Source organism: Perognathus longimembris, chromosome 2, assembly GCF_023159225.1.
Source record: "Perognathus longimembris pacificus isolate PPM17 chromosome 2, ASM2315922v1, whole genome shotgun sequence".
Classification (NCBI taxonomy): Eukaryota; Metazoa; Chordata; class Mammalia; order Rodentia; family Heteromyidae; genus Perognathus; species Perognathus longimembris.
Window position 1 is genome coordinate 142,651,227 of NC_063162.1, and position 14,754 is coordinate 142,665,980.

Consider the following 14,754-nt stretch of genomic DNA (forward strand, 5'->3'; position numbering starts at 1 on the left):
GCCAACAACAACAACGAAAAAGACTAACGGGCTGAGAATGTGGCCTAGTGGTAGAGTGCATGCGCAGGATGCATGAAGCCCTGCGTTCCATTCCTCAGCACCACATACACAGAAAATGCCGGAAGTGGCGCTGTGGCTCAAGTGGTAGAGTGCTAGCCTTGAGCAAAATACACCCAGGGACAGTGCCTACCGATGCCTTTGGTTTAAGCCTCAGGACTGGAAAAACACACAAAAACCCCACATCCTCAGGTTTCCCTTATTACTGAAACACAATCCTACGATATAAATAAAGCTCCGGTCAATACAATAGCTGAATGGACACATTTACGTAATAGGACCTATTAAACTAAAACCAAACTACCCTGGCATCCGTCCAGAAATGGCTCCCTAGGTGAGGCAGGCCTGAGGGTGTGGCTTCATTCAGGGCTCAAGTCTCTCAGCGATGCTCCTTAGAATGGGGACAAAGCTCATCTGAGAGCTACGGATCTCCCAAGGCAAAGATGCTAAAGCCAATCATGGGATGGCCCGGAGCCTACAGACGCGGAGGGCCAGGCGTAATGGCAAAGGGTGTGTGATGACCCCACAGCGGCGCTGTGACATCCTGAAATGATCCCCAAGAGACTCACTATCTCCAACAGGCAGTTTTTAGGACTGGAGTTTCCATTTAATTTCTCTTTGTCCTTCCGGGAAAAAAAAGAATATTATTTGGACCCTAAATGAGAATATGAAAGGAAGATGTGCCTCAGTGAACCCCTCATCTCTACCACAAACCCTAACTCTCGAAGCAGACACCAGTACAGAGTTCGACAGGGACTATCAATGCTGAGAAATTCAGCATGGGACAGCTCCATTTAGTAGATTGTTTTTTCTTTCGGTCAGTCATGGGGCTTGAACTCGGGCCTGGGTGCTGTCCCTGAGCTCTACTGCTCAAGGCTAGTGCTCAGCCACTTTGAACCACAGCTCCACTTCTGGTTTTCTGGTGGTTCATTGGAGATAAGAGTCTCACAGGCTTTCCTGCCTGGGCTGGCTTTGAACCACAATCCTCAGATCTCTCTGCCTCTTGAATCGCTAGAATTACAGGCATAAACCACTGGCCCCTGCCCATTTAGTTCTGTAGATTTTCTGTTTGTTTGGTTGTTAACTGTATTTTTTTCGCTGTCTTTTCTTTGTTAGTGTATAGGGGATCGAACCCAGGACGTTGCACTTGGGAGGCAAGCGCTTTGCCACTGAGCTACATCCCAGCCCTTTAGTAGATGTATTTGATCCTGAGGGTACAGTGACAGCCTGGCCTACGGCAATCTCATCTGACCAAACAAGGAGAGTCACAGACCGCTCTGCGGGGCTCGGTGGGCCTTGCCCTCCTGGGCCGCTGCGGGCGTCTTGTCCCCGACTTCCCTCTCACTGGACTCCTCGCTGACCGTCGAGTCGGCATCTGAGGGGGAGACTCTGCAGACACAGACAAAGCACAACCATGAGAGGAGCAAGAAGGAGGGGAAGGAAGAAGGTTACGCTCGTGTGCAAGTCGGGCTTCTGGGTAGAAATGGAGAGCGGGGATTGCAGGGGTGTGCCACCGCACCGAGCCACTGGTTAGTAACGACGGAGTCTCAAGAACTACTTCCCGCCTAGGCTGATGTTGTTGGTATATTCCGATCCTCCGGTCTCTGCCTCCCAAGTGCCTAGGATTACAGGCCTGGTGTCCTCCTGTGTCACGGCGGTAAACCCAGCACCTGGGTTCATCCGGCTAGGAAAACTAGCACCCCCATCTCTTCGGGTTCCCTGGCTTCCACAGAAATGCGGGATGCCAGCCATCCTATTACCCCAAGTGACACTGTCAGGCATCCTTCCGTAGTCGCTGAACCCCACAGCGCTCAAGTCCCTTGTATAAAGCGCTGCAGTATGAGTACACCACACCCATCTTTCTGTATAATTTGTTGTCATTTGGGGCCAATCTTGAGGCTTTAAATTCAGGGCCTGGCTGCTGTCCCTGAGCTTTTCTGCTCAACGTCGGTGCTCTACCACTTGCACCACAGTTCCACTTCCGGCTTTTTGGTGGTTAATTGGGAGATGAAGAGTCTCACGGACTTTCTTGCTCGGGGTTGGCTTTGAACCACAATTCCCAGGCCTCAGTGTCTCAAGTGGCCGGGATTATAGGCATGAGCCACCAGTGCCCAGATCTAGCTTATTTGTAATCCACAATATAATGTGAATGCTAGGTGTAGATGGTCTTATTGTTTTGAAAATTTTTTAAAAAATCCATATTTTTTACAGATGTAACTTCTTTTCCTGAGCATTTTTGATCCACAGCTGTTGGAATGGTATACACTACAAAGATCATCGACATGATGCAACTAAACATCTAGGATGATGCTCCAAGAAAGAGAAATAGAATACTTTGCAAAATAATACTAGCATATCAAATCATCCACACTGATTTAATTAAGCAAAGAGCATCTCTCCATATAATTGATTTTCTTTCATAAACATCATGCTTTAATATTAAGTTCTTAAAACCAGGCCAGACTCGTGGGGTAGGTTTTCTGATAAGACAGAAATGGTGACACTGTTTTAGGTGCCAGTGTGGCCACACGCTTTTTCCACTCTTCGTAGAAAATTCTGGAGTTCTGAGTCCTGGTGCTCAAAGGAAGCCGGATGAGCCCATGAGGCCTTTGGAGCCAACGCGTCATGGTGCCAGGAGCCAAAACAAACCTCCCCATACCTGACCCTGGGCTCCGTCCTTAACTCAGAGCCAGCCCTTCTCGAGGGGCTTCCTAGCAGCTCGGAAAATTAATAAGCGGTTCTACCGGTGCTCCAGTTGAATCTGAGGGGTGGGAAATGAGTTGGGAATGGGGAGCGGGCCGGGAGGAGGTGGCTGGAAGTCCCTTGCAGTGTGCTCCCAAAGGCGACAGCCAGGGGGCTGGGAGTGTGGCCTAGCGGGAGGGTGCTTGCCTAGCATGCTTCACGAAGCCCTGGGTTCCATTCCTCAGCACCTCATACGCAGAACAAGCTGGAAGCGGTGCTGTGGCTCAAGTGGTAGAGGAAGCCAGGGACAGTGCTCAGGCCCTGAAGTTAAGCCCCGGGATTGGCAAAGAAAAATAGAAGAAGAAAAGCAAAACAAAGGTGACAGCCAGGACAGAGGGGAAAAACAAGCAAAAGGGGACTGGACCAAGGTCACCTGCAGACAATGTAGTAACCACGTGTGTGCTCTACTACGCTGTCTACGTGAATTTGCACGCTAGGCAAAGTACGCATACTATGTTCCAAAGGAGCCATGCACACTCTGCAAACTATGCATCCCGTGCTTACATAAGATCCACACAATGGTGCTGGGGAATCGAACTTAGGGCTTCATGTATGGGAGGCAAGCTCTCTTGCCACTAGGCCATATCCCCAGCCCCCTGACTGCTCATCTTCTTAAGGCCTTGGGGGACGGGCTGCTCACTGAGACACTCCTGGGTCCCTCGGTGCCTCCGGCAAGTGTGGGTCCCCCAGGCTGTCCACCCAGGGCCGGTCCCAGGCCTTCTGCTAGTGGAACTGACCACCTTGCAAACAGAACCATCCACCGCGACGGAACAATCCAGAAAGCACAACCCTAACCTTCCCCTGTGGCGGGCGTTCTTGGCGGGGATCTTGGACTTGGGGCTGGGCACGTCTCCGTTTTCAGAGGGCGTGGCGTGCTCCTTCACGGGTCCGGGAAGCGGCGCCGGCTCGTGAATAATCAAGATGTCATCCTTATTATGCTGGCCCAGATGCTGCTTAGCAAAATCGAAGCCCTTCACGCTGGGGATCTGCAGCTGAAACACACACACAAAAGCACACGCGTGAACAAGGCGGTTCATAGGCTGTGAGCGCTGACCCAGAGCGTGACCTCTGACCCCAGACTGAAGTGGCAATGTCACCGACACAATTCCAGAGGCCTCTCGGGCCTGCCAGCCGGGTGTGCAGCTTAGACCCAGAAACTTAAGCCCCAGTACAAAGGTCAAAGCGCAAGACCATACCGCGCTACAAGAGCCATTCTAACAGTGACAGGGAGGGGCCCGCGGGCGTGAATACCTCTTTAGAGAGATAAGGGGGCTTGAGCCAGGCCAGGAAAAGACTACAGAGAAGGTTCTAGATGGTATCATATGAAGGATCAGTAAAGAGAAGAGATCATGTTAGCTGTATGAAAGGAGGCAGAAGAGAGAGAAGCCAGCCTGGACCCAGACAACTTCAAATGTCAGCTTCTACAGCTTGCCCTCTGGGAAATCAGAAAACTACCAATATCTCCAAGCAGGCAGAGCTCTAAAATCCAAGGAGACAGGAGGGAGGAGGGCCCTGCCGACGGCACACGCATGAAACCAGAAAGGCCGAACCCAAAGGCCTAACCAAGAAAATGGAAGGAAACGGACAGCTCTGGAAACCAGACAGAAAAAACTGCAAGCCACGGAGCTGGGGATATGGCCTACTGGCAAGAGTGCTTGCCTCCTATACATGAGGCCCTGGGTTCAATTCCCCAGCACCACATATACAGAAAATGGCCAGAGGTGGCGCTGTGGCTCAAGTGGCAGAGTGCTAGCCTTGAGCAAAAAGAAGCCAGGGACAGTGCTCAGGCCCTGAGTCCAAACCCCAGGACTGGCCAAAAAAAAAAAACCAACAACTGCAAGCCAAACAGAAAGCAGAGACAGAGGAGGAGCAAAGAACAGCAATGGCCAGCAATGTTTCTTTGTTTTTGTGCCACTACTGGGGCTTGAACTCAGGCCCTGGGCCCTGTCCCTTAGCTTTATTCACTGAAGGCTGGCACTCTACCACTTGCGCCACAGCTCCACTCCCCAGCTCTTTGCTTGTCCGTTGGAGATAAAAGTCTCAGGGACTTTCCTACCCACGCCGTTCAAGCCATGATCTGCACATCTCAGCCTCCTGAGTAGCGAGGGTCACAGGCTTGAGTCCCGGGCACCTGGGTGACCACCTGTAAGTTTTAGGCAGAGATCTGCAGTGGGGGGAGGAATGGAAGGAAAGGAAGTGAGTCACAAAGAAAGGATGCCAGCAGCAGATAAAACACAGGCTTCACTTTAAACATCTTAGTTGGAGAGGACAGAGCAGCTCTCAAAGGAAAACAGCTCAGTGTGGCTGGAGACAGGGCAATAGCTCAGGAGAGCTTCAGGCCCAGAGGCGACACAGACACTAAAACCAACATCAAAGAGCTGAAAGAAGCCCAAGCAAGGAAGAAAATAGGTGACTTCAAAGAAACAGTAGAAGTTCAGCCTGACACAAACCAAGCCAAATAAAGAATTTCCAAAAGGACCAGGCAACAAGGAATGGCAACACAAAGCTCAAAGAGAAAAGGGGGGGGGTCCTCAAACCAAGTCCATATTCACATAAGGGGTGGTGCAGAGGTCCTCCCTGGGGACACAGTCCAACCAGCACCTCACCCACACCTACACCCCGGGAGCTACACCTGCTCTAAGCTTCAGCCCTAAGCCTATGGTGAGACAGGAAGGATAAGCAAGAGCACTATTTTTTTTTTCTTTTTGGTGGTAATGGGGTTTGAACTCAGGGCCACGTGCTTGCTAAGCAGGTGCTCTACTGCTAAGCCACGCCTCCAGTCCTTTTTGGACGAGTTTGGTTTTTTTTGCCTGTCCTGGGCCTTAAACTCAGGGCCTGAGCACTGTCTCTGGCTTCTTTTTGCTCAAGGCTAGCACTCTGCCACTTGAGCCACAGCGCCCCTTCTGGCCGTTTTCCGTATATGTGGTGCTGGGGAATTGAACCTAGGGTATGAGGCAAGCACTCTTGCCACTAGGCCATATTCCCAGCCCGTACCAGTTATTTTGTTTTATTTTATTTTTGCCAGTCCTGGGGCTTGGCACTCAAGGCCTGAGCACTGTCCCTGAGCTCTTTTCTCCAAGGCTAGCACTCTACCACTTTGAGCCACAGCTCCACTTCTGGTTTTTTGAGTGGTTAACTGGAGATAAGAGTCTCACATGGACTTTTCTGCGGGCAGGGGACGGGGGGTGTTGGCTTCGAACCGTGATCCTCAGATCTCAGCCTCCTGAGAACCTAGGATTACTGGCATGAGCCACCGGTATCTGGCCTGGAGCTCCATTTTTTATGACACCACATTGATAACAGCACTCACATTTTGGGGAGCACTGACTGTCAGTTCCCTCCATCTAGCCTTCATGGTTTGGGGAATAAACTGCATGCAAAGATCCGTCCTGAGAAGACGCCTTATTAGCAGGAGTGACGTGTGCAATCAAAGCCTGCTAGCAGCCTGGCTCCAGCCACACCTACATATGATCATTCAGATACCAGGAGTGATCTTAAATAATTCACTGTATAAAGAAGCAAATGGTGTCGTCATACTTGTTTCCCTTCCTACACAAAAAAAACGACATCAGTGGCTTAGCTTTCTAAGACTTAAAAACCTCCAAGATCCCAGCTACAAGGAAAGCAGTCTGCAATGCTGATTTGCGCCAGCAGGGGGAGACAAAACTCACTGCAAAGATCTTACAAAGAGTTGCGAGTTACTTGGAAACAAAAGGCAAATTCTCTTATTAATGAGCTCCTGTTACAAAAGCACAATACTAGCCAAAGGCTAAACCCCGCCAGCCTCTCCTCACCTGCCTTACCTGCACCCCTGCTAGCAATTTCCTTGGAGCAGGCTGCTCCTTGTGGGAACAGAATATATATTCCGTTCTGAGTGACCTTCCTGAGGCCCCCTCCTCTATGCCTCTTCATTTGATTTTTAATTTTTGTCGGTCATGAGGCTTGAACTCTGGGCCTGGACACTGTCCCTGAGTTCTTCAGCTCAAGGCTAGCACTCTACCACTTGAGCCATAGCATCACTTCCAGTTTTTTTGGTGGTTAATGGGAGTTCAGTCCCATGGTCTTTCCTGCCTGAGCTGGCTTCCAACTGTGATCGTCAGATCTCAGCCTCCTGAGTAGCTAGCGTTACAGGCACGAGCCACCAGTACCTGGTGTTTTTATTTTGTTTTTTAAGCAAAGTATCTATATATGAATGAATACAGATAGAATTAGGCAAGTCAGAAGGAAACTCCTGAACTTTAAATCAACTCAGTGCAATAAGACGAGATGCCACAGTCTTTGACATGCTGTCCTAGTTTGTGAAATACATAATTCTAAATATTATTCTCATCTTGAAATTACAATTCTGTCTATATAGTTCTCAAGTACTTACTTGACAGGCACCTGTCAAGTCGATTCTTACATGTGTGTCTCTGCGAGTACTGCAGCTTAAACTCAGGGCCTGGGTGCTGTCTCCTAGCTTTTTCGCTCAAAGCTAACAACACGCTTGCTACCACTTGAGCCACAGCTCCACTTCTAGCTTTTTGGTGGCTAACTGAAGATAAAGAGTCTCTCAGACATTCCTGCCCAGGCTAGTTTCTAACCACAATCCTGAGATCTCAGCGTCTTTTTGAGTGGTTAGGGTTACAGGTAGGAGCCATGGGCTTCCAGCCAAGTAGGCATTTTTCAAGATAGAAGTTGAAAATTGGACACCGATGTCCAATTTTACAAGGTTGCTTTACTTCAGCTGCAATTCCTTTGAGCTCCCTAAACAAATGCTTCTAAAATGAAAGAGTAACAGATAGAACCAACAGGCATCTAAACACCACCACCATCATTTAATAAATCTTTCGAACATCCTTTTTGGTGTGTTTCCCAGTAAGAAAGCCCACGCGTCTCAGGACAGAGCAACCGTCTCTTTCACATGTTAGTGGGTTTGCTTTACCTAAATTGAGAGAGGAACTGTAGACCGGCCCCTGAAATGAAAAGCCTCAAAAGGGACTCAGACAAAACACACACATACACCACTCGGCCTCTACAGGGCTGGCCACACACTCCCTGTTCCTGAGAATCTGTCAGCACTATGGAAGAAACAAACATGGTAGCCAGAATCCAGTGGTTCACACCTGTCATCCTAGCTACGCAGGAGGCTGAGCTCTAAGAACTGAAGTTCAAAGCCAGTCCAGGCAGACAAGTCTGGGAGACTCTTATCTCCAATTAACCACCAAGAAGCCAGAAGTGGAGTCATGGCTTAAGTGGTAGAACAACAGCTTTGAGTGAAAACGCCAAGCAAGAGTGTGAGGCCTTGAGTTCGAGCCCCAGTACAGGCACACTCTTATTGCTGTTGGCTGGTAAAACACGAGGCAATGAAAGTAAAGAGCTGGCATCAGATATAGTTATAGCTATAAAGTCAGACAGGGCATTTTGTTAGCACCAGGATGGGACACAATAAAGACCTGATGACTTGAGTGAACTTCGAAAGGTCAGCTGAAGCCACTGGATTTTTTGTGGAACCAAGGAAAGGTTTTTATGTTCATACATGAACTACACAAGCCTGCCAGATTATTGTTGATTCCAAACAACTTCAAATACATCCATCAGAGCCTCTCGGTCTCACTGACTAAGTCAGCCCCTTCTACAAATAGCAACTAAAGGCATGTAGGGACGGAAGGAAAAAATCAGAGAATTCCCGGAAAAAATCAGAGAATTCCCCCCACTTATAGAATTCATTCATTCATTTTGTTTACTTTCTGAATCACAACTCGTTTTTCCTTTTTTTTTTTTTTAAACAAAATCGAGACTTGGGTCTGGATGGCATTACATCCGGCTTCATCATGCACACTAGTCTTCAATCTGTATTTTTGTGTGTGTGTGTGCCTTAGCTTTTTCACTCCAGGCTAGCACTCTGCCCCTCTCTGCCACATCTCCACTTCTGTCTTTTGAGTGGATAGAGACATGAGTCTCACAAACTTTCCTGCCTAGGCCGGCTTCAAACTGCAATCCTGAGATCGCAGCCCCTTGAGTAGCTAGGATTACAGGCATGAGCCACCTGCTCCCAACTTTGGGGTGTGTGTGTGTGTGTGTGTGTGTGTATGTACGCATGCACAAGCCTATTCCATTCAGGGCCTGGGCATTGTCCTGTAGCTTTTCCACTCATGATTGGTACTGTATCATTGAGCCACAGCTCTACTTCCAGCTCTTTGTTAGTCATTTGGAGGTAAGAGTCTCATGGACTTTCTTGCTCAAGCTGGCTCCAACTGTCATCCTCAGAGCTCAGCTTCCTGAGTAGCTAGGATTACAGGTGTGAGCCACTGATATTTGGCGCAGTCAGTACTGTATGGAAGAGGAGTCAGGACTAATTGAGGTCTTCAGTATTCACATTAGGACCCAGGTGTTTCTGAAGGAGAACTTCCTTTAGTCTTGCTTTCTTTCATATAGCCCAGAGGGGAGTGGCCACAATGTCTGTGTGTCTCAGAACTTGTGTTGCTGAGGAGTGGGAGAGGGCTAACCAAGCAGCTCACCCAAGGACAAGAAAGATGCCTGGCCAATTTTAAAACACATGGTTCTGAAATGTAACAAGGACCACACAGCACACGGCGTGTGGTACAGGGGAATCCCAGGGCTCAGGTGGCCTGCCCCCGGGGGAGGGAGAGTGGACACAGTGGAATCCTCACAGGAAATCCAGAAGTGTCCATGTGAAAGCCTTCAATCACACGGGGGTGCCACTGTGAGCGTTTGTGACTTGACGGAAGTAAGACAACCCACAACTGCCATGCTGCGCCCGTTTAGAAAGGCCAAGGCTAAGTGACAGCCCTCAGCTCATCTTCAGCCCTGCGACTTGGGACCCTGTGGTCTTGAAAGTTAGGGAGCAGCACTCCAAGATGCTCCCACTCATGGCAGGAAAGTACAAGAGACATTTTTTTTTTTTACTTCTATCCCCATTAGTTTAATATATATACTTTAAAATATTTGCCTGATTATATGTAACTTAAGATAGAGTCTTACTATGACATCATAGTATACACTTAACTCAGCAACAAAAGGCACAATTAATTAGCAAGCAATCTTTTCTTCACCCGGGGGTCTTTCCCCCATAAAGAAGGTAGTTAAGGACTCTTCCCGGCAAATGCACCAGAAATGTTATGGGGTTCGAGGGAGGGGATTCCCCCGTCCCTCCAAGAGTTCACCAGGCAGAGACAGTCTCAAGTAAAAGGATGGATTTATTGGGGAAGTTCCAGATGGACCGGTCCCAGGTTTCAGGAAAACATAATACAAAACAGGGCAGAGAAACAGAGACTTACTTCCGGAAGATTTCTAAGTAACTCCTGCAGCCCACACATGCCCTTAACACTATCAGGAAACAGGCCAAAGAGGGAAGAAAGAACAAAAACACTACCAACAAACCAATTCAGCTCCGATGGAGAGCTGGCTTGGGACACCATGGGGACAAGAGATGAGCCAGGAGACAGGACACCACAGGACGCAAACATGGAGACATGTGGCATGGCGTCAACCAAGAGACTTTTATCTCCAACTAATCACCAAAGAGCCAGACGTGGAGGTATCGCTCAAGTGGCAGAGTGCCAGTCTGAGCAAAAGAAAAGCTAAGAGACAGGGCCCAAGCCCTGAGTTCAAGCCCCAGAACAAGCACAAGAAACACACAGGACCCATTAGGGATGGTCACATCTGGGCTGTGGAAATACTTCAGTAGTAAACTGAGGCAAAGAGAAAGCTTGGGCAAGTCCTATGTTTAACCTAATAGACATAGACAGTACAGTCTTCCACTAGAGTCTGTGTCAGGAAATACGGGCACAGACAACCTAAAATGTAGCCATCTACTCTTCTTAAGTCTCCCTATGAAGACATGCTTTAAGCAGGACAAAAACATTTGCCTGCCTAGTACTGAGCTCATTGCAAGGAAATTCACACCATGAGCCACTCAATTTGACAGGCGCTTTTTTCCACGCTACTGACTAGTATAACAATAACAACAAAACCTTAGCAGACTATGTAAATAATAAATGAAGATGGCTCGTGAATATAACAGTAGTGTATAAAATGCACCTAATATAGCTGACAAGCCACGAGCAGGCAAGTTTGGCAAGATTTGTTTCCTTTTTTAGTTAATTCAGGAGAAAAAAGAACATGCTGCGTTCATTTCTTTTACAGAAGTAAAATCAATTAAAAGGCAGAACATATTTTGTGTCTGTCTGTCTGTCTGTCTGTCTGTCTGTCTCTCTGTCTCTCTCTCTCTCTCTCTCTCTCTCTCTCTCTCTCTCTCTCTCGTCCTAGGGCTTGAACTTAGGGCCTGGGTGCTAAGCCCTTGATCCACATCTCTGCTTCCAGCTTTTTGGTGTGTAATTGGAAATAAGTCTCATGAACTTTCCTGCCCCTGTTGCTTTTGAACAGTTCTCAGGTCTCAGCCTCCCGAGTAGCTGGAATTCCAGGTATGAGCCGCTGGGCCCCCCACTTTTCCATTCAAGGTTGGTGCTGTCCCACTTGAGACCCAGCTTTGCTGCTAGCTTTTCTGCTGGATAACTGGTAATATGTCTTACAGACTTTTCTGCCCACGCTGGCTTCAAACCCACAATCCTCAGATCTCAACCTCTTGAATAGCTAGGATCACAAGCATGAGCCACCAATGCCCAGCTAGAATTTTTTTTATGCCCAGATGATCACGATACAATTAGAAGGCTACTAGAATAATCCTTTATTCTTTGCTTTTTTTAAAAAAAAAAAGTCTTATGCTTATCAAACTTTCTGAGTAGAGCAAGTTCTTCGAAGCCAAGAGCTTCGCAGAGGTGTGTGCTAATTAATAGTGCAGAGTAACTACCACATTCTGTTCCCCTGGTAACCGCACTGACTCAAGTGCATGCTGGGACAAACATCTGTCACTCCTGAGCTCTTCCCGGGGCTTCTGCTTGGGTGTGCTCACACCAGATGAGCTAGCTGATGACCTGAAGTCAATTGCTTTGCTGTGAAACCTGATGTGACACTGAAATATTATGAACAGTGTTGAAATATGCATGTGGAAAGAGAATTGCTAGTCCTCTAATAAATTAAGTTGAATGTTTTGGAAATACATATGAAAAACAGGCCAATAAAGCAATTGCTGCCTAATTAGGTGTAGGCAAACGAGTTTTTTAAAAACTGCCAAGTGAGGTGGTGGGGTGGGGTGGAAGAAGGCATGGAGAAAGGGCTAGAGACTCCTGCCTGAGATTACTTTGCTCTCCTTAAAAGAGAACCACACTGGAAACTGTGGCTGACACGCGAGGTTTATTTCAAGAAAAATCACAGAGGGGGCTGGGAATGTGGCTTGGTGGTAGAGTGCTTGCCTAGCAAGCATGAAGCCCTGGGTTCGATTCCTCAGCACCATATACAACAGACAAGGCTAGAAGCAGTGCTGTGGCTCAAGTGGCAGAGTGCTAGCCTTGAGCAAAAAGAAGCCAGGGACAGTGCTCAGGCCCTGAGTGCAAGCCGCACAATCATGGCACACGCACACAAGCCTGTAGAGTAGAGTTAAGACATGGACACACACATCCGAGAAACTCGCCTGGCTTCTAGTCTCTGAAAACGCTCCGAAGTGAAACAGATCAGAATTGGAACATTGGCGGATGGAATCTTCCAAAGTAGTATCACACTAGATCCTTGGAATGGATTGACTAGCTCAGATGAACAAGGGTTTTGGTAAGCAGAAAGGAAGGCCCAGGGCACGAGACCATTAGAGCCGGAGGATTTCTTTCCTGGCCCTCCCCACCATCTTGGAGTACCAAGTACTTGGACGCACATCTGCCTGCAAGGACTCTCACCTTCTGCCTCTGCTGAATGTTGGCCACAGTGTCAGGCTGAAAGTCCAGCTTGTCCGTGCGGCAGAGTTTCCAGTAGAGGATGATGACGATCACCATGACCACCAGCACCGGGATGACCACGCCCACGATGACCCACAGGTTGTTGCTCTGAGACTCAGGGGACAGCTTCTTCACCCTGTCTACAGCTGCAGACGAGGAAGCAGAGACTCTTAGAAATGTGTCTGAATGCACACCTGTACTGGACTAAAGGCGTCTTCTCCTATGAGATAGCCAGGAACTGCCTCTGTCATTCAGTTCAAGACAAGATCTGAGTCATAATCTCCCCTGACAGGAAATGTGGTCAGGCAACACAGAACATCACACATGGAGTACATTAGGGATCATGACTCCACACACACATGATGTCGCTGAAGGCACAGGACCACTTTCATGCCAAAGCTAGGTTGGATCTACAAAGCTATGTTGATCCTAAAGTTCTTGGGCTTCTAGTTTATTCCACTAATCTACTCCTCAATTCTCACTGCAGGACATATGCACATCAAAACTGGTACAAACTGGTCAGAACCAGTGGCTCACCCCTATAATGCTAGCACTCAAGAGGCTGAAATCTGAGAATCGAGATTCAAAGCCAGCCCAGACAAATCCAGGAGACTCTGATCTTCAATTAACCAGCAAAAAGCCAGAGTACCAGCCTTGAGCAAAAAAAGGTAACTAAAACCAGGAGGCCTTGCGTTTAAGCTCCAGTACTGCCACAAAAAAAAAGGTAGGAAATTTTATCTTACATATATTTTACCAAAAAAAATTTTTTTTGTTTGATTTTGAGTCTTTTGAGAGGTGTCTTCCTTTGTAGCCCAGGCTAGCCTTGAACTTGAGAGCCTCCTGCCTCTACCTCACAAGTACCAGGATTGGGGGTCTCCGTACCGTCACATCCAGCCATAACTATTTTTTTAATAATAAGACAATCCCTAGGTTTTATAAATAAAAGCAGGAGCTTCACTGTATTTTTCTAACATGTGACTTATGAACATTGACGTTTTTCCTTGTGACTTTCTCTAGATGCTACAAATGTGAGGTCCTTTTTATTAAAAGACTTATAAATTTTTATTTAGGGTACTGTCTTTTTTTTTTAAATTTACTTTTTAGTATCTTCTTCTGTGTGTGTGTCAGTCTTGGGGCCTGAACTCGGCCTGGGTATCATCCCTTAGCTTATTTGCTCAAGACTAGAACTCTACCACTTGAACCATAGCTCCACTTGGGGCTTTTTGGTGATAAGAGTAGCTAGGATTACAGGCGCCCAGCTAAAGCTGTTGTTTTTGCCAGTCCTGGGGCTTGAACTCGGGGCCTGAGCACTGTCCCTGGTTTCTTTTTGCTCACGGCTAGCAGTCTGCCACTTGAGCCACAGCGCCACTTCTAGCTTTTTCTGTGGGTGTGGTGCTGAGGACTTGAACCCAGGACTTCGTGCACGCTAGGCAAGTACTCTACTGCTAAGCCACATTCCCAGCCATAAAGCTGATGTTTTTAAAAACACTGATTGGTCTCCTCCATGGTCTTATCCCTTTACTGCAGGGAGCAAGTCTCACCATGCTCTTACAAGGAACGCTCTGGGAAACAGAGGAAAACCATCCACACTGAAACAGCAGGCAGATTCATTCAGGCACATGTAGAGGAATATGTTCTACCATACCTTTTCCTTTTCTTCATATTAAATATGTACCCCAAAATCTGACTGTTGGAAAAGAGGCACTAAGACTAACCATTGCTGGGCGGGCAGGGACCAAGTGCCTGCCAACAGCAACAGAGAAGTAGCAAAATGCCTCTTTCTAACTTGAGGCATGGGTGTGAGGACAAGGTAGGGGAGGAACAGGATGGAGAAAGGTCAGGATCAAGGACTTCTTTGTGTTCAAAAGACCCTGAAGGAAACCAATAAAGCCTTGGTGCACCTCCCGACTTCCTGAGTGATTCACTGTCCCCCTCGACATGCAGAATATCACATAGACGATTGCAAAATAAAAACCGAATAAGCACATTATTTTTACCTAAGACAACTTATTTTATAGAAGAGACAAAGAGAGCAGGAACAAGGAAACAAGTCGATATAAGGTACTGTAACATTATATCCCATGAATAGGATTGCTAGGGAAGGAAAAACATCAACAGCCTCAACTAT

At 47.7% G+C, this 14,754-nt stretch overlaps 1 protein-coding gene across 1 annotated transcript in view; it reads right to left on the reverse strand.

Moving 5' to 3' along the window:
- The window catches only part of Kiaa1549 (KIAA1549 ortholog), a 54,506-nt gene that overhangs the window by 17,267 nt on the left and 22,485 nt on the right, over window positions 1–14,754 (reverse strand). The window contains exons 10-12 of the mRNA XM_048337712.1: window positions 12,588–12,772; window positions 3,595–3,791; window positions 1,331–1,446 (exon numbers count right to left, since the gene is read on the reverse strand). Coding sequence (XP_048193669.1) covers window positions 1,331–1,446; window positions 3,595–3,791; window positions 12,588–12,772 — 498 coding nt within the window. The remainder of the gene's footprint in view (window positions 1–1,330; window positions 1,447–3,594; window positions 3,792–12,587; window positions 12,773–14,754) is intronic.